Genomic DNA, 21,248 nt, shown 5'->3' with positions numbered 1-21,248 from the left:
CCTATTTTCTTAGGAGGGAGTAACTTTCATTAACTGGCAAATAAATCTTGTAATTTAATTGTTAAGCAGCAATACTGATAAAATCCAATTTTCGTAACAACAAATATTATATATAGAAGTCAATATTCCTTGGTACATTGCTTCAGACAGAATTTGGTACAAACCTTAGATTTTCAAAGTACCCTTACAGAGTAAATTTCTCGTAACAAATATGCTGATCTATATTTTATAATCTGGAATTTCAATCTGTTTCTATTGGGGAATATTCACTCCATTTAACTGAACGGGTTACATTCGATCTAAATAACAGTTTTTAGACAATGCTAAGCGAAAAAAATTAGCTCTTGCTTAAATGAGAATTCAAAACATGTCTAACGAAAATTGATTTATTCTGTAAGAACTCCCATGACTGCGCTATTAATAACTTTATAACAGGGCTCATAACAGGTCAATGACAGTCCAATCCTCCAATCACCTCCTACTCCCCAATTTTGTATTTTATGAACATCCAGATTTTGTTTGAACTTAAAATCTCTTAATTTCTTATGTCTTTAATTTAACATTATATAGACTATAAACAAAAGAATTTTTTCTCAAAACTGAAAATTAAGCAAACAAAAATTTTCTAGCAAAACTATTAAAGTTGACTAAGGATTGAAAAATGAGACTACGATTCTAAAACATAAATGTTAAAAGTCCAATTGTTTTTAATAGGGTCAAATTATACTTACTTGTTTATTTTGAACTTTGACGTAACTACTTTCATGATTTAGGTTCCTTTATATATATTTTTTATCTAAAAAATAATACCTAAAATTCTTAAAATGTAATAGAAAAATTAAGAAAGTCTTGTATATTTCAATCAGTGATACGACAGCCTTATGAAAGAAATGATACAAATGATACATCCACTTCAGAGGGCCTTTTACCAGTAGCAATGACACTGTTAGTTACAATGAAAGCTTTGACAAGCTAATATAAAACTGAGTAAACACAGCCAATTTAGATTGTCATAAGAATAGCTTTTAGCACAGCCAATTTTTATATAGATTAAATTATGCTAACTGATTTTCAGAAAAGCTCTTTTGGGTTCAGTAAGCGAGTGGGTACACTTACTGAACAAAAAATACCTAGCATAATATTAATATTCGTAAACAGGAGATGGGTGGGCTTTCATAAGCCCTGTCATGGGCCGTATTTAGAAATTACTAAGTGCGCAGTCATGAGAGTTCTTGCAGAAAAATCAACACAAACGAAAGATAAAGAATAAATTACAATTTCCTTAAATGTCATTTTCCATAGACATATCTTGGGACTGATTTAAGCACATATTATTCTTTGTGTTCGGTTTTGACTATATACTAATATTGAGATTGGATTTAACCCTATCAGTCCAACGGATTAAATATTACCATATAGCGACGGATTAAGATTCCCAAATTATAATTCGTAGATTGTCACATTTGATACAAGACAGTTACGCTTTGAAAGTACGCTCAAAATCAAAGCTTTAGTTGCAAATTCTGTCTCGAGGAATGCACTAAGAAAGATTGACTTTTGTACGTAACATATGTATTATCAAAATTGGATTTATCACATAAGAAGCACATCCTCCGTAAGGGAGAAAGTGATTTCCAGTGTCCATGGATTATTCTTTATGGTTGATTATGTATGGCATTCTGTTTGACCTATGTGATTGTATGGATGAGTAGGGTTAAGGCCTAATTCAAGTGCTGATCTATATTAATCACTAAAGTAGGGAAAAAGTCTTCCTTTTCTCCTTCTGTATTCTTTTTTTTAATGTGTTTGTGCCGTTCCATTGGTGATTTCTCTTTTTATTATATGATTAAAAATTTGAAATGACTCACACTATAAATATTTTAGTTAGAAGTCTTGTCTTGAGACTTCAATTGAGTTTAATTATTCGTCTTTATAATTCCATTATCAAATTAACACCGTTAATAATGTTTTATTTTCTAGGCTTTTATAGAACAAAAAATTCTGGTTGCTATGGCACAATTGACAGGATTTGGTTGCAAGGGTTCCATTCTGAATATATAAACTAGGTACTCACATGGATATGCAAATTTCCTTCTGATAGGAATATGCAAGCTAGTTTCCTCCCGGATCCATACGAGTTCTAATTATTATATGTCACATAGGCGTCCCATTCGAACGCATTGTAGATCTTGTTGCCAGAGAGGGGCATGACCACATATGGTTGTTAGGGCGCAGTGACCAGACCCAACTACACATTAGTTCTGATTTGTACTCTGCTGGTTCTCGTTATAATTTTTACTATTGCTTCTGTTCTAAGCTGATGCTTAATTTACGATTTGACGAGATAAGTGGTGTCACTTGTCGTTCAACCATAGATTTTGCTATCCATTTTCATTCATCTTTGTTTCAGATATTCTTTCCATACCTATTGCTTTACCTGTTTGGATTCATGTATTGTTTTATATAATTTCTTAATACATAATGGTCTCCAAAAAATATTTTTTTAAGTTTCCTTAAATACATGAGAGCCAAAACTAAGGTAGGATAAGCTTGTTTTGGCATTACTTGGTTGTTCTACATTTGCTTGTTTTTTCATAGGCATATATTTTGGGGGTGAACTTATGGTAGGCATGCCACTTGCCTGGGTAGATACTTTTAAGTGCCGAAACCCTATGGGCAAGTGTTTATTCTCCTGATGAGCTATTGTGTTCGGCTGTTGCCTCTGAATTATTTGCCTTTTTTTACTGTTTGGTAAATGACGACTAATACTTACTGACAACACGACTGCCTGTCCATGGATTATTCTTTATGGTTGATTTTGTACGGCTACGCTGTTTGACCTATGTGATCATATGGATGAGCAGGGTTAAGGCCTCATTCAAGTGCTGATCTATATTGATCACTAATTTATGAAAATAGTCTTCCTGTTTTACAGAAGGAGAAAAACGAAAACACAGAAGGAGAAATCCTTTTGTATTTTTTTTTAATGTGTTTTTGCTGTTGCATTGGTGATTTCTCTTTTCATTATTTATATATATATATATATATATATATATATATATATATATATATATATATATATATATATATATATATATATATATATATATATATATATATATATATATATATATATATATATATATATATATATATATATATATAGATATATATATATATATATATATATATAGATATATATAGATATATATAGATATATAAATATATATATATATATATATATATATATATATATATATATATATATATATATATATATATATGTATATATATATATATATATATATATATATATATATATATATATATATATATATATATATATATATATATATATATATATATATACATATATATTTTTTATATATATAACGGTAATTAAAGGGGTAAAATTAACCTTGCACTTGATGCATATATATATATATATATATATATATATATATATATATATATATATATATATATATATATATATATATATATATATATGTGTGTGTGTGTGTATATATTATGTCAATCACGTATCTATAACTTGTGCTTCTTCTTACTTTCAAAGAAAAATAATAATTCTAACTTCTTACTTTCAAAAGAAATAATTCTTACTTTCAATTTAAAAAAGCTTATTTCTTTTATTTATCTTCTGCAAAGATACTTAATACAGAGAAGGTGTTCAAATTTATAAACACCAATATTTAGGTTTAGCTTTGAACAGAGGTTTAGGTGATTTAAAAATAACTGAGTCTCATTTCGGTTTTTTGGAAAGAGAAGCCGATACGTTATTAATTCCTGAAATAACATTGAATCACTTCTCCAACAACCTTTTTAGGTCTCAGCTACCGTGGTATCATAGGGTCTCCGCAAGAATTGCAATGGTTAGAATCATAAATCAGGTGACTTAGTTTCCCAATTTATTCAATTCCTGTTTTGTTTGTTTGAGTGAATGATTTTTTTTCTTTTATTTCACAGTTTTTCATTAGTAACCGTTGGCGGCGGTTCAACTTTGTTTGGATTTTGCGCAAATTTTGGAAATTGGCAAATTAATCATTTTTTTGTTGTTAGGTATTTGATTTTCATTCTATTGATTTTCGGTCTTTAATTAAATTCTATTTGTTTTTTAGGCGTTTTTTTCTTTGATCATATTGTTTTGTTCACTATGAACAAGAGAGGCGCTTGTTCTCTCGTCAGTGTTTTATTCAGTATTTTCATTTGGCCTTAAAACCACATTTTTGATCGTTTTCTTTCTTTACAGCATTGATTTTTTTTATATAGTACTGGAAAATCCAGCATTCCCCTAATGGAAATTTTCTTCCCTCGTGATAGGTTCCTCCATGAAAAGATATTCCACGTAACAAGTGACCCATAACCCTCTCCATAGCCCACAACCAGGATAAATAACCCCTCATAACGTCTGTCGTCTTCCCAATATCTATTACTACAGGCAAGCAATGGACAAAGTCTATAAATTGCAGCCCTTCTCAAGGGATCATGTTTGGGATCAGGCCGTCATCAGAGATGAAACTATAGATGAGGCATTGACGAAAATGGAAGGTTTGCTGGAAAACTTATTACAACTAAAATTAATTTTGAAGTTAAAGAGGTACATGACAAATTTGTGAAAATACGATTCAAGAACTCGGACGACAAATTCTCGGTACTTCAAGCGAATAAACAATTGCCTGACCAGCCCTGGAAAAACGACTTTGATAAAGTGACAAAATTGAATTACAATGGGGTTTTCTTCAGTGATGATGTTAATACAACCTTCAGAGAGATTCGTGCTACGCTGAATGAAGAAAAAACCAATGATATGAAGGATAAAGGATTAGTTGCATGGATCCCACCCACGGTACCACCCACATTATTCTACATAGACCAATACGGAGTAAAAAAAAAGATGTGGTATAACGTTCCACCAGTCGAATAATTCGTGTTATTTTTTGTCCTTATTAGTGACTTGTTAGGATTTGTTCATAATAGTCATTATATAAATATGTCTTGGTTTGCGCGATTTGTTGCCAAATTGTGCATGTTCTCTGTTGAAGAGTAAGAATGAACATACTTCAACCGAAACGCATTGAAATTCTCCGACGTGTGTGGCTATTATATTTGATCAGTTTAGTTTTCTTTTTTGAGTGTTCTTTTGTTAAATTGTTGATTAACTGGAGTGAGGCGTTTTTGTTGATTGATGACATTGAGTTTACATAATTTACCTGATCTTGCGAGCAGAACTAAACTACTAGAGGAAAATCCTTTTAATATACTTGAATGCATAACTGATGTGAAGGATGATGAAGCATTGATTTTTGAAGATAGCCCGAAAAACAAATTTTCATTTATGGATGATTCTATCCCCACATGCAGTAATGTAAGTTTTTCTAGTTTTAACTGCAGAGATTTAATTAGTAGCATTGAGTTCATAAATGACATAATTAATAAAAATAAAATTGATTGTTTAGAGGTAAACAAAACTTTCTTAAATGATAGGAATGCTAACGATATAATGTTTTTTGGTCACGATTTCGTTCATGAGAGTAGAAAACACCATCAGCGAGGTGGATTAAGATTTATGATAAGAAAAGAGGTAAAATCAAAATAAGACGAGACCTAATGATATGGAATGTAGAAATGATTTTTGAAACGTGTATACTGGAATGTGAAGTTATTGAAAAATCTACAATTGTGATATCTTTATATCGCCCACCTTCCGGAAGCATAGACCAATTTTTGATGCAATTTGAAATTCTATCAAATAAAATATCCCAAATGAATAAGCAAATATTTATGTTTGGTTATTTCAACCTAGACCTAATGAATATTCAAGCCAAGCAAAATGATTCGAAGATAAGGGAATTCTTAGAACTAATAATTTGTCAAGGACTGCTCCAATCATGTCTGATTTCGACTCGAATAGATGATAATGTAGCAACATTAACCGATAATATTTTTTCTAATAGTATATGTTTTTCAACTTCTGTCATACTAAATGATATTTCAGATCACGGTTTGATAATTTCTGAATTTAATTTGGCTACATCTAAAAAAATAAACGTAATGAAAGAACAGTTTGTATAATAATTGATGAATCAATTGCGCGTTTAATTATTAAGCTTGGAGATATAGATTTGAAGGAAGTAGTCAGTGCTAAGGACGCAAACAAGGCATTGGAAATGTTTTATAAATCAGTTAATTATATTTAAAATGATATATGTCCGAAAGCTAAAAACAAACACCTTTGTCAATGCCACAAAACCATGGATATCCCCAAGACTGTTAAAATGTGTTAAAGAAAAACATAGACTATACAAAATTAAACGCAATTATCCGCCTGATGAAAACATCCAGAAATTCAACTTGTAAAAAAATACTCTGACAATCACTTTGAGAGATTGTGAAATCAAATATTATGAAATGGAAATATCTTCAGCTGCGTCCCACCAGAAACTGTGGGAAATCTTGCGTGCAAAATTAAATAAAAATAAAGGAAGAGCGACACCAAATTTTCTTAATAATGTAAATGACGCTAATGAAGGAACGGAAAAAAGGGATATCACAGAATTATTTGCTTAGAATTTCAGTAATATCGGTGAAGAATTGGCTAGAGATGTTTTGGATGAGTCATCAGATTATACACGATAAATGATTGTATATGCTACAAGTATCATTTGATGAATACCAAAGAGCTATTAGTGATTTAAAGAAAGGAAATTCGGCTTTAATATATGATATGTCAAAAAATATTTTAAAGAAAATATCAGGAGTAATATTTGAACCTCTTCCACATGTTATAAATATGTCTTTCCTGATCTTCTGAAAAAGGCTAAAATAATCCCTGTATTTTAAAAGCTGAGGCTCAAAATTCCAATAATTACCATCCTACTGCACACCTTTCGCCACTGGCTAAAGTTTTTGATAAAATAATGAAGTATAGACTTACATAATTTCTGGAAAAGATAAGTTTTTTTATGTTCCAGTTTGGTTTTTAAGAGATTGCCGTCGCCGCAACACATATTTTCATTAATGATGCTTTAAATTATGATTGTTTAGCAGCTACAGTTTTTTATATTAGGAAAGCTTTCGACGCTTTAAATCACGAAATGCTATTTAAAAAACTTGAAAATACACAATCAAAGTTCGTGGTGGATATTGATGGTAAATATTGGTCTGAGACATCGAATAATAATATCGGTGTACCACAAGGTTCAATTTTAAGATCTCTATTATTTTTAATATACATAAATGATCTCCATAAATATACCCCTGAAAATGCATAACAATTATGTTTGCGAAAAATACTGTAAAAAACATAAAAGCACCAACATTAGATGTACTGAAAGAAAAACTGATGGAAGTTGCAAAATCCGTCACAAATTGGCTCCAAATTAACAAACTTGTCACAAATTCTGATAAAAAAGAATTTATTATTTATGGAAGATCAAATCAAAAGTTGAGAAATCTTTGTCGAATAATATTACCATTGATAATAATAATGAAATCAAAAGAGTATACACGGCAAAATATTTAGGTATCGTTTTTGACCCTACCATGAATTTTAAACACATATTATGTTGTTGAGACTAAAATTATCAAGAAATATAAGTATGCTCCATCGACTCAAAATTCTATTCTCATATAATTTTCTAAGAATCCTATATTTTTGCCTAATTGATGCACACCTCTAACATTGCTCAGCTTAATCTTTGCTGACTTTTAAATCACATATTAAACCACTACAGACTCTATGAAACACCCGAGGAGTACGGATATCCACTCTGAAACACGTACTTCCTACCGGTTTCTAGACATAATAACTGTTACAAAGAAATTTCATCTGCTATTATCTAGTTGGCTTCTTAAGATTCAGCATGTACATAATTTCTTTTTTGACCAGAAACTACTGTCCAAACATTAAAATTCTTTTATAGCTAAATATGTTCATCCGTATAAACTTCCTCTGGTGAAAAATGAAAGATCCCGTTTCAACCTCCGGTAGATGATCCCATCAATAGCCAACAATTATTCATGAAACAAGTTTGTTGAGACGATTGAAAAGTTATATAATGGAATCTGCTTGCAAGAACGGTTGGTAAATTTTTTAATTTTTTATTTTATTTTGACCTCACTCCACTTACTCCACCTGAAATACCCTCATTAAAGCTACTGTTTTTTTTTTTTGATGAAATAGTGATTGATTACTTGTTTTGTTCTGTATCATTGAGGATTGTTATTTTTTGTTTATATGTTTTGCCCAGTAGTCGAGCTTGTCTCTCCAATTGGGCAAGTCGAAGATTTTGTTGAATAAGAAATTTTTAATAAATGAATCGAATCGAGTCGAATCAAAATTTATTTTTCGAGAGGGAATCAGTTACAGTACTAAAAGGACTAAATATTAATAAGGCCTTTCTTACTAACAGTGAGATAAATGAAATTTTTATTTTTTGGTGGTTATATCGATCGATTTTAGGAAAATATCAATTAAATCCATCTATTAGAAAGGCGATGTAAGTGTGTTTTATAACTAGTGAGGCATTAGTCTGGTCTCTTTGAAAAGCAATTTCTGTATTTTTGTGAAACTTTTTAGACTTAAAAACATGTAGATTAAGTTTCAAGAGAAGAAAAATGTGGATCTAAGAGGTTAAGAGGATTCCTGCATTAAAAACTTTTTAAAACTGTTTTTGTAAAACCCACATATAGTCCTCTATGGTGGTAATTGTTGACTAGTATAATAGTGTCAATAGACTATTACTTTAGCTGATAAAAGAGCTTTAGCGAAGGTCTCATCCTTGCATGGTATATCAGATAAATACGTTAAGGTAATTAGTTTGTTTTGCGAGTATGTAGCTAAGATGCAAAGTTGCAGTGAAGTGCAATTAGTATGGGAAATATGGTTAGTAGATGGTTTCGTATTAAATAAGGCCTTAAGCAGAGTGTGTTTTCTATCTTTATTTATATGAATCATTTGGTGGACTTTGTCTTATGAAGCATAGCAATGAAAATGTTAGAACACGGAATAATTTGGAGAATTTGAACTTTCCTGAATTCGAAAATTCTGATAAATTAAACATCCAGGACGAAAATACTTTTCAAACAGACAAACTTAAGGAAATTTCAAGGATCAGAGTCTAAGAACTGTTTTGAAAATTAATGTTAAGAGGATTAAATCAAAATTACTAGGATTAATAGAAGGTGAAGGTGTGATGGTGATTAACGAGAAGATGGATCAAGTGGACAGAGATAACCACCTAATTAGAATTATTAGTAAGGAAGTTGTACGTATGAAATATACTGAAAGTAGAATAGTAAAAGTCGAAGCTGTTTTGAATAGTTGAATAAAGTTTGGAAGAATAGGAATATAAGTTTTCGTACCAGGAAAAGAACACTGGAAACTGATGTGTTGAAAGTTGTCAGGTATGTTTCAGAGGTGTGTGTGCTCCAAAAAATGTAGAAGGATTTTCAAGATGTTTTTCAGAGAAATTATCTACTGATTTTATTTGGTATCCTACAGACTGATCTCATCCCAAACAGTAGACTTTACGGAAGACTTCGGTCAATCCTAAGCCTAAGGATACAATAATCCTAAGCCTTCGGTCAATTCTAAGCCTAAGGGATACAATAAAAGAGAAGCTGAGAAAGTTGAGAAAAATCATCCTTTTTGGACAACTATTTGAGGCTAAAAAAGGAGCTCGGTGTCAAATTTTGTAGGAAGATGTTCAAAGAAAAGTTTGAATATAGATTAGATCTGTTTGGCAGGATGGAAAGAAGAAGGCTTATTATAGACTGGATTGTAGGAGGGTAGACTGGAGGTAGATTGTACTATATAGACTGGATTGTAGACTCGACTCAGCTTTTTCAGCTGATATAGCCTCTGTCGGACTGGTGCCACAACGAGTTGTTAGCAGAAACAATAGAAGTATATTAATTAGATGGATTTTCCAATTAAAAGATTAATATTTTGCATTTGATTATCTCCAAATCTGAGGCTCTAGTGCCTTTTTCCTGATTCATAGAGATCAAAGAGTGGATACCCCCGCCACACCTGTTTTTTCCGAAATACTTCTGATTGAAATTTCGAGATTGTCATGTGTTGTCGTCAGAAAGTCAAAAAAAGCTCATTCGATTTGAAGTTGCAAATACTAGTATTTTATCGGTAATTAAAAGTGATTGGACGCTGACTAGCCCCCTTCTTACGCCTGCTATTCCCCAAACACATCCAATAAATTTTTTGAGATAGAAGTTTTTTCCAACGTAGTTTAACGTAATTGAAAGACCCGAAAATTTTGTATTTGATAATGACAACCCCCGAGCAAGGGTTCCAAGTGATTCACTAGGGGCCTATAAGCTATTTATAGAAATATGACCGTACAAACTTAAGAAGGGGCTTATTGGGTCGGTAGTCAGATGTTCTAGTGCCCTTTTCAAGATTAAAGGTTATTCGAGGCTGGATACCCCCACCAAAGTTTTTCCAGAAATGCGTGTGATCGAAATTTTGAGATTGCCCTTTTTGTCTTAGATACTTCAAAGACAGCTCATTGGATTGGAAATTAAAATTGCCAATGATCATTTTAATATACGAACTTAATTAGAGGGCACCTAATCCCCTCCCACGCAAACCATTTCTCAAAACATATCCAATCAAAATTTTGAGATAGCCACTATTTCTACATAATTGAAAGGTCCAGATATTATGTTTTTGACGATTATGATCCTCCCTCATAGCCCTCAGGGCAAGAGTTATCCCTTATGCATTTGGGCATGATGATTGTTTAAATTTCAGAGGGGGTTCGTTGTATTGGTAATTAAAATTTCCATCACTATTTTTCAAATTCAACATTATCAGGGGTGGATAGTCCCCCAAACCTCGTATTTTACCCAAATGCATCAAATATAAATTTTGAGATGGTCATTTGTTTTCTGAAAAAACTTGGAAAAGACCTCATTCGATAAAAATTGCATGCACTAGCTCCCTTTTAAATAGTCAAAAGTGATTAGAGGGCAACTAGCCACCTTCCCACGCCCGCTTTTCTTTTATCTCCAGCCAAAGTTTCGAGATAGCCCTTTGTTCAACGTAATTGAAAGGTCCGGAGATTATATTTTTCAGGATGACAACCACCAAGAGACCTCAGGGTAAGGCTTGTAAGTTATTCCCTAGGGGCAAGATATATAAGGAATTGGAGATCCTATAAATTTTGGAGGGGGCTCCTAGGATTATTAATTAGAAGTTATTGCGCAATTTTTTAAGAATCGGAGGGATTGGAGGATGGAGATCCCCCCCAAAGCACCTCGTGTTTTCCCAAAGTTCATCTTCTAGAAATTTTGAGATGACCTTTTTTTGTAGTAGAAACTTCGAAAACAGCTGATTCAATAAGAAAATGATAGAGCCATGGCTTTTACTAATAGTCAAGAGTTATTGGAGGGGAGCTAACCCCCCTCCTATGCCAACCATTTCCCTAAGCGCAACCAATACAAATTTTGACATACCCATTTTGTTAAACGTAATCGAAAGGTCAGGATATCTTGTTTTGAGAATGACCTCCCCCTTCCACAGCCCTCAATGCAAGGGTTGTAAATTATGCCATGGGGAAATATAATTTGTATATAAAAGAATTATCGTATAAACTGCAAAGGGGGTGCATTGGATTGGTAATCAGAATTTCAAGCACCCTTTTTAAGATTCAGAGTTTTCAAAGGATATCCCAACACTTCGTTTTTTTCCCGAAATACATCTGATTGAAATTTTGAAATTGCCATTTGTTTTTATAGAAGCTTTGTAAATAGCTCATTTGACTGGAGGTTGGTAGGGCGAGTTCCCTTTTTAACAGTGAAAAGTGATTGGAGGGCAACAACTTGCCCTCCAAATGGCTACCATTTCTCCAAGTACATCTAATCAAAATTTTGAAATAGCGATTTTGTTCAACAAAATTCAAGGGGTCAGAAAATTATGTCTCTGAGGATGAGTCCTCCCACAGCTCCTTGGGCAAGAGTCTTAAGTTATTTCCGGGGGTGGAGCGTAAAAGGTACATTTGAAAAGGGTGACCATATAAACTTTGTAGGGAGGTCATTGGCAAAGAAATTAGAACTTCTAGTGCCCTTTTTTATATTCAGAGTTATCAGAAGGTAAAAACTTGCCCCCTTCCCACCCCACACCTCTTTTTTCTCGAGATGCATCTGATAGGTAAAGATTTGTTATCATATATACTTCAAAATCAGCTAACTAAATAGGAAATTGAAAGGGCCAGTGGTCTTTTTAATAGTCAAAAGAGATTAGAGGGCAACTAAACCCCTCCCACGCCTATCATTTTGCAAAACAAATTGAATTTAAATTTTGAGATAGCCACTTTGTTCAACATAATTGAAAGGTTGGGATATCATGTTTTTAAGGACTAACCCCCCCCCCACCCCCAGCTCTTAGGGCAAGGACTGTAAGTTGTACCTTAGGGAGATATAAGGTATATATAAAAAGTATGATCGTACAAATTTTGGAGGGAGCTTATTGGATTTGTAGTCAGAACTATTAGTACTCTTTCTAAGATTCAGAGTAACCGGAGGATGGATACCTCCCCCAGACCTAAGGTTTTCCAAAAACCCATCCGATAGAAATGTTGAGATGACCACTTGTTGTTATAGAAACTTCAAAAACAGCTTATTTGATTGGAAATTAAAAGGGCTAGTGCTGGTTTGAATAGTCAAAAGTGATTGATGGACAACTAGCCTCCTTTACACTCCTACCATTTCTCCAGTTACATCCAATCAAAATTATAAGATAGCCATTAAGTTCAATGTCACTGAGGAGTCCAGAAATTATGTCTTTCAGGATGACACTCCCCCACTATCCCTAAGGGAAAGGGTTTTAAGTTATGCCCTGCGTTATATAAGTTATATATATAGGAAGGATGATCGTACAAACATTGGAGGGGGCGCATTAGATTAGAAATCAGTTCTTTTAGTGCGTGTTTTAAGATTCTTAGTGATTGTAAGTTGGAACCCTCCCCCCTCCCCACCAAATCGTATTTTTCCGAAATGTATTTGGTAAAATATTGAGACAGCCATTTTTTGTCATAAAAACCATAAGAATAGCTCATTCGATTGGGAAATTGATAGGGCCATTGCGCTTTTAATTTTCAGAAGTAATTTGAGGGCAACAAAGCACCCTTTTAAGCCCAAGGTTTCATTAAGCACATCTAATCTAAGTGTTCAAATAGCCATTGTGTTCAACATAATTTAAAGGTCTGGAAATTTGTATTTTAGGATAAAACCCCCCAAACACAGCCCAGAGGGCAAGGGTTTTCAGTTATGCCCTGGGGGTAGATTAGATACATTCAGAAATGATGTTCGTATAAATTTAGGAGGGGGATCGTTAAATTAGAACTGAGAAGTTTTAGTACCTTTTTTAAGATCCAGATTGATCGAAGGGTGGATAACCCCCCCCCCTCCTCTCATGTTTCGCCAAAATGTACCTGATAGAAATTTTGAGATGGTCATTTGTCCAAATTAGGTAAAATTAGAAAGGGTGATCATATAAACTTCAAAGAGGGCTCCAGGGATTGGTGATCAAAAATTTTACTGCGCTTTTTCAGACTCAGATTGACCGAAGAAACCAACCCCAAGCACCTCATATTTGGCCGAAATGCATGTGATAGAAATTTTGAGATCGCTGTTTCTTGTCAAAGAAACTTCTAAAAAGGCTCATACGATTGGAAATTGGAATAACTAGCTCTATTTTCATTAGTAAGAATTGATTGGAGGGCAACAAGCTCCTCCAATGCCCTTCAATTCACAAAACACTTTTAATCAAAATTCTTCGGCATAGCTGAAAATTGTGGAAATTATGTATTTGACAACCCTCATTCCTTCTGAAGGCAAGAATATAGTTTGCATTTTACTAGAAACAAAAATATATTTAAAATGTTATCTCGTTGATTTGCTTATTTAGAATGTTTTTACTAGATATACAGAGGAAAAAATCCTTTCTTTTGCACTCTATCCGAGTGTCTGATGTCTTGTTTAAGAGTAAGAAGATATTAGAGGGCAAGGAACCCTTTTCCAGCGCCCATTCATTTCCCCAGCGCATCTAGTCAAAATTTTAAGACAGCTGCTTTGTTCAGCATCGTAAAAAGGTCCCACAACTATGTCCTTAGGGATATTAGGAAAGTCAACGCCCTAAAATTATGTAATTGGTTCATTGTAGCTTAATACTAAATGTTAAGTTTTATTTTTCAGGTCAATTTCAGAAGCTATTAAATTAAATTAAATTATACTGGTTATGTTAAGATTAAAATTGTGGAAAAAATTCTCCAGCATACAAATAGGAACCAATGCTATTGATTATTAACGAAAAACTTAAAATGTGTATGATATATTTTCTTCCATGAAAAAGACTATTTCAATAGATAAAGAAAAGAAATAAATTTAAAAAAACAGTTTCCACAAGATAAATTTTTCAAAGAAAAACAGAGAGCTCCATGAAGCCAAAAATGGGAAAAAATTGGGTAAAATAATCTTCCAAGGGTAAAACTACCAGAAATCAATATTAATAAATAAATGAATCCTAAATTGTTAGGAAATTGCCATAAATAGTCGAGTCAACCTCAAAACGAGTAAAAATTAATGTACGTAGGGGTGACAGCCCCCATGCCTTCTGAAGATTAGAGCACAATTTGTGCTTTAATGAAAAAAAAACATGCTTGAAGTGTTTTCACCTTCAAATTTTTTCACTTCAAATATACTGGTTGTGTCAAGACTAAACTTGTTGAAAAAAGTTTCTCCAAAGTAAAAGCAGCAGCCCACTCTACTAATTATAAATGACAAAAATTTAAAATATGTATAATATTATTTTCTCCATGAAAAAGACTAAGTCCATAAAAAAGGAACAGACATTAATGTTTTTTCTTCCATGAAAAAGACTATTTCAAGAAAAAACAGAAAAGAAAAAGAAAAACTACGCCGTTCAGGCGTAGGATTCAGAACCAGCCAAAGGTACTATATTACCAGTAATATTATAGCACATAACAATGGTGGTAGCGGTATGCCTAAAAGGGGGACAATTCTAGTTAAAATGTATTTAGTTTCATATTATGCGGCTTTAGATTAGAATGGATAGTGGTTGATTAAAAGTGCTGCGACATTTGGGTTTGGATATATTTTTATTTTATTTTAGTCAGTTTATATCCCTGTAGAATGGAAGCTCAGACTATATTAAAATTGGTTGAATCACTAGCGGGGTATGATGGGAAGTCTGACATTAGTTAGTTCATTAAAAAGACCGATATTATTTCAAGAATCCTTGAATGGGAAAGTTCGAAAGTTTATTTGGGCTTAAAACTATCAGGAGATACATTTCAGTTCTGGACTTTGGCTCCTTTTGAGACCCTAGAAGATTACAAATCCGCATTTTTGTTAAGGTTAGCAGCAACCACAAGATATTGTGACTTGAAGTACGGTAAATTTGAAATCATACCCAAACAGTCGGCAGTTGAATATACGTCTTTAGTCAAACAGGCTTGCGAAGAGAAGTTTGGAAATAATGTCAATCCTTCCATTATCATTCACGATCTTGTAAATGGGTTGCAAGACAATTATATTAAACTTTTTCTGTAAAACAAGCCAACAGCATATGCTTCTGCTTTAGCTACTTTGTCACACGCAGAGGACTTACAAACAGCGCTAAGGCTTCGCAAATGTGGTGGTGGCTTAGAAGTGGTTAATGCTGTGGCTTCCACAAATTTCCGGGGTCGGGGCAATTTTAACCAAAGGGGAAATTTTCGGCATGGGTGCGAAGCCCGGTAACTGCCAAAAAGTGGCGCTGGCAATAGTTTCAATGGGTAAAATAGTATAAAGTCAAGTAATGCCAATATTCAGTCACGTAACTTCTATACGAAGGACGGAAAGCCCATTTGTCATAAATGCCTGTTACCCGAACATATCCGCAAGAATTGCAGATTGTCGAAAACTAGGAATTTAAACGACATCGATCGCGTCTAGAAGCGGGTTGTAGCAGTGACTTCGAAAATAGTAAGCCTGCAGCATTGCCAGTAAATAAAGTTGTTGCGTTATCTTGGTCTGAGTTGCCAATGATTAAAAGTCTTAGGCCATATGGTCACTCTTTGATGCTACTTTTCGATTCAGCTGCCAGTAGATCATTGATCCATGAAGGGTTATTTAGTAGACTGTCAATATGTGTTTCTTCTTATGAAACGGTTCAGGGAGAATTCAGGTCAATAACAAATGACCCTTTGAGGTATACTGGAACTATCATATTAAATTTGGATTCGAATAGTCGTTCAATTCCTGTAAAAGTATATATTTGTAACACTTTACCGTACCCCATGGGATTTGGGTTACGATGCGATGTGGGAAAATGCCTTGATATTCGACGCTGAATCTTGCCAAGTATTCTTCAGAAAAGATGTAAGTAAAAACTTTATCAAGATCAAAAGACCGTTTATTCCTTCCAAGTATGTATTCAATTTGTACACGTTATTGCGAATCGTGTCCCACTTGTATCTCCAGGAAGCCTATGAATGTGACACACAAGGCTCCACTCCAAAAATTACCACTTCCGTCAAATGTTTTAGAAATGATTTCGATAGATTTTCTAGGTCCATTGCCAAAAAAAGTTAATGGTAATATTTACACTCTCTCCCTATTAGATTATTTTACGCGCCATATTCATCTTGTTAATATTGTAGAAGCCAAATCCCAGACAGTTTTGCGCGCTTTAGTTGAAAATTACTGCCAAATTTTTGGATTCCCTACTTCCATTTTCTCCGATAATGGTAATCATTTCAAAAACCCAGAATTTCAAGGTTTTTGCCATAAATTGGGAATAAATTGCCTTTTAACGTCACCGGAATATGCTCAAGGCAATAGAGCCTTTGAAAGAAGACATCGGGAAGTTAACTCAATCCTTTCGCATTATGCAAATCAGAAACACCGAGGGGATCAGGATACCTGGACTTCTCATGTTTCGTTTGCATTGAACACAGCTAAATATACTATGACCCAAGAATTAGTTTCTTTCTCATGTTTCTGCGAGATTTCATTTTTCCTGCAGAAAAAGATATAAAACAGCGAACACTTTATGATTCTGAAAGCTCTAACAAATCTGAAATGTTAATGCGATCCAAAGATATTTTTCAACGGCTCAACTCAAATATAATAGAAGACAAAAAACAACAGTATGATAAAAAGGTTCATTTTAAACTTTATAATCCCGGAGATATGGTTTATTTATATGTTTAATTGCCTGGAAAAGGACAAAACCTTCAATTTTAAAATTTGACCGTCCATATAGGGATTAGCAAGGGTAAATGAAGTCAACTATGAAATCAAGAAAATTGATAGGCAATCGCGCGTGATTACTGTGCATCACAACTGACTAAAACCTGGTGAGTGACTACCAGACGGACAGAGGGACAAAAAGACTACTCCCACACAGCAATGGGACATCGAATTTTACTTGGAAACTTTTCCAGACACAGACACTGCTCGTCAAACTAATTTGGCACAGGATAGTTAAACCAGCGATTCGACTGACCACTGGCTCGATACAACTGGTGACATTGTACAATCAAGCCACACTAGCACGCCATACAGGCAACGAGAAAATTTTACGAGCATGACAGCAAATGGACAGCAACTTTCAAGGTAAGTCGACGAATGACTTTGAAAGTTTGGATCCGTCAAGCCTAACTACGATTGATACAGAAGACTCTACTTCCCCGCAGTTAGTACGGTTGCTTGAGTCGGTCGCGGATCACTCGAACGTCCTGGGTGCTCCGTGATTGCGGCCGCAACGAGAAACTTGGAGTCCGGAGTACCTTAAATATAAAACGTTAGGTGGCGTAAATGCTATTGCAATGCACCAGCCCAGAGTTAGGTGCTTAATATTCAATGTTTTTTTGAAGCTGTTTGGACATTAATTTGTCAAAAAATATTATTTCATGTATGCTACTTGCAAAATATAACTGTTCCCTTTATTTTGTGTTTCTTCTTGTAAGTAATTGATAGTCATTATGCTTCTAGATACAATGACCTACACGCGACAGTACACCATTGCTAAATTGATTGTCGGCCAAGACTCTTTTCTACATCCATCCATACCCACTGAGTTTCAAAGAGAAGCTGCACTTCGAATTCTTCATCGGTCAGCCCAGAGTAGCTTCATCGACGTGACATGAGAACCACACTTTTCGCAGACAAGATTTCTCTTACTATTCATTTCTCCATTTTCCAAACCTACTCTGAAGCATCATGTAGGCAGAAGAAGAAGCCACGGGCTTTACCTGCAGTATTAAAACAAATGAACTAATCCTATTGAAGTATAACCTTGGTAATCCTTCAAACAACTATCATCCTTGTAATCTGTATATCTAAGTCATCTAGTTATCTCCAGTTGTAGCTGTCATATCCCAAGTTTTACATTGAGCTGATTTACACATTTGATCCTAATTTACCTATTTCATCCTTAATTACGCGTTTTATGCTGATTTATGCATATGATCCTGATTTACCTATTTGTTTACCTATTTGATCCTTAACTATGCATTTGATCCTGATTTGAGTATTTGATCCTGATTTAAGTACTTGATCCTGATTTACATATTGAATTCTTCTGGTTCTCCTACGTCTTGCTATCATCGAAGAGTAACATCTGGTCATAGAAGTTCGTTTACAAGTGAAACAGTTATGTGGTGAAAACTGACTGTTCCAGTGTGGGTCATGAGCTATCGATTAGGTGTGGTGATAAGCCGGTCCTAAACTTCTTGCGTGTGATAATGAGCCAGTCTTTTGCAATCCAACTCCCAAGATTTCGCTAAGATAGAGCAATAATTGACACTTTAAGTGCAAGCTGCTGCAAAATGGACAGAATTGATTAAAATGTATGTTGTATGTCTTTTAAATTGTCGGATGTTTTTAATTTTATTTTTGCTTCTTTTTCTATTTAAAGGGCACGGTTTAATGTCAAGAGAGGGGTGTTGTAAGCTAGGGTTTATGCCGGGTTAAGTAGATTCTAAATAGATGCAAGTGTAACTTTCACTTTAATTTCTGGGGTATTTTATCATTTTGTCATTTTGTGGGAATATCTTGTGGGTTCCGTTTGGGTATATGTCAGTTTGGATAAATATAGATTAGAGGAGTGATTTAATCAGAAAGTTAAATTTCAAGTTCAATTGAGTAAACCTAAGTTGAGTATATTTTGATGTATTTATGTTTCTATTTTAGTTATGTAAAATAAAATATAGTAGTAGCCAAGCTCTCGCTTCCGTTCAGGCTTAGGATTAAGAACCAGCCAAAGATACTATATTACGAATGAGATTATACTATATAACAATGATATGATAGCTTAAAATCACCGCTCGAGTCTCAGTGTCAGCTGAAATTCACTAAGACAATGGTTGTATGTGCAAAATGTCCGAAGAGACTGACCATCGATGATTGTAGTTCAAAATCAGTTGTTTAACAGCGAAACATGACTAAGAACACAATGAAATATTGTGTCCCTTTTTATCTGTAGGCTTTTCAATAAAAGTAGGTGTCCTCTTAATGCATTCCAGAATCAGTTGAATTTTTGAAAAGACTCTGCCGTTTCCTGAACTTTAAGAAAAAAATTCAGCTCTGTTATCTTAAAATAACCAGACTTTCCAATAATTGAAGATCCAATAAGACTGAAAACTGAATCTATATCTCCAACACAAAAGACAATAAACTAAAAGGTTGTTCTAAGATTTTGGGGGAAAATTATTGTCAGTTTTAGTTCTCTGTCATATTTTCATTTCATTTTCTCATCAATCAGCTTGTCTGTACAATCTATAGCAAAAAAAATTAAATCAATCCTAAATAGTTAGACAACACAAACAAAAACGTTCAATAAGGACAAAATTGGTTGATCCCTTAATGTTGTAAAATACCTTTAAATCAGAATAATTTTCAAGGAAAGCACTGAATGAGAGAACCAGTATTTTTATTGAGGTCTTTGATGTTAAGCTTTAGAACCGAAGAATAATCTTTTGTTCTGTAAAATCATCCCTTACATAAACAAAACAGTTTAAAATCTTTTCATAGTTTATGATTCTACTTATAAGACTGCTTATAAGACTCACCCTTGTCATAAAAAATGATTTTCGAGGAATGATGATGGAATGGAACACTCATTGACGGATCAAAAGAAAACACCTGACATCCATAGTCTTCCGCTTTTTCATCAAAAGACCACTCAAAATTGATACCGAATGAATAAACTAGACAATCTTTCTTAGAGGGTGCTACACCTTTGCTCATGCAAACTGTATAGTTTCCAGTATTTTTGATTAGCTCTTTCTCCACCTCTCCATCTATGAAATCTAGCAAAACAGGAACTCCACCCCACACTTCTTGATTTGGGCACAATCCTACAAGAATATTATGTAAATTAACGTAGCATGGAAAGCTAAATTAAAAAAAAATCCTAACGATTTTTGTATGATGGTATCTGATAAGAAGCTTGATATACTAATTAAAAATTACAATCAAAAAGAAAATATGTTAAGGCAAACATCATGGTAGTAGATACAGTTGCCACCTGATAAGGAGCAAACCACAGTTCCAAAGTTTAAAACAAAGTAACCAAAACTTTAAAAACACTTTTAAAAGAAAATAAATCGTATAGGAGACAAAAAATAACTTATGTTAATTAACAAATATAAATATAACCAAGTAAAAAATCTTGAAAAGGTGCCTATATCATAAAAACGAAATTGCAAGCCAAAAGCAGAAAATGCAGAAGAAACTTGGAACTAAATTGATTTCATAATTTTGAATCAGCCAAATAAAAGAATTCTCCAGTCACCAAACTAAAAATAAAATCAAGAAGCAATAGTCATAAGTCATCTTCATTTCATTGTCAAGTAATTCACACTCATAAAAAAAATAACTAAAAAAAATGAAAGTCTTACAACTTAAGCATCGTGACCTAAAATAAGTCATAGAAAACGCTATTTCAAAATATAAAAGCTATTTCTTAAGCTTATCTTACACGAACAGAAAAAAGTAGTTTATACTGGTTATAGGAGCACAGTTAAAACAGATGGTACAAACCTTTAAAGTATGTTTCCAACAGTTACAAAAATCATTACGAAAAAAAAGAAATGCATATTGGGATCCTGGCGTGTACCTATAATCATAAATCACAGCTTTTTAGGAGACGAAAAAAGCTTTAGCACCAATTCTTACATATATTTTAAAGAATAATTCTG

At 33.5% G+C, this 21,248-nt stretch overlaps 1 protein-coding gene and 1 long non-coding RNA gene across 3 annotated transcripts in view; one reads left to right on the top strand and one right to left on the bottom strand.

The window, feature by feature from the left end:
• The window catches only part of LOC136030018 (uncharacterized), an 88,274-nt gene that overhangs the window by 16,775 nt on the left and 50,251 nt on the right, over positions 1-21,248 (bottom strand). Inside the window, exon 3 of the mRNA XM_065708633.1 lies at positions 20,118-20,405. Within this exon, the coding sequence (XP_065564705.1) occupies positions 20,118-20,405 (288 nt within the window). The remainder of the gene's footprint in view (positions 1-20,117; positions 20,406-21,248) is intronic.
• LOC136030019 (uncharacterized) lies at positions 3,844-19,269 on the top strand. 2 transcript variants are annotated; one of them, XR_010618171.1, is made up of 3 exons: positions 3,844-5,386; positions 7,944-8,100; positions 18,040-19,269. It is a non-coding gene; the product is annotated as an uncharacterized LOC136030019 (long non-coding RNA). The 2 variants fall into 2 exon arrangements; XR_010618170.1 differs by lacking the exon at positions 3,844-5,386 and having other exon boundaries at positions 7,231-8,100.

Source organism: Artemia franciscana, chromosome 8 (genome assembly GCF_032884065.1).
Source record: "Artemia franciscana chromosome 8, ASM3288406v1, whole genome shotgun sequence".
In the NCBI taxonomy this organism is placed as follows: Eukaryota; Metazoa; Arthropoda; class Branchiopoda; order Anostraca; family Artemiidae; genus Artemia; species Artemia franciscana.
The sequence above is the reverse complement of the archived record's forward strand: the minus strand, read 5'-3'. Positions and strand labels throughout refer to the sequence as shown.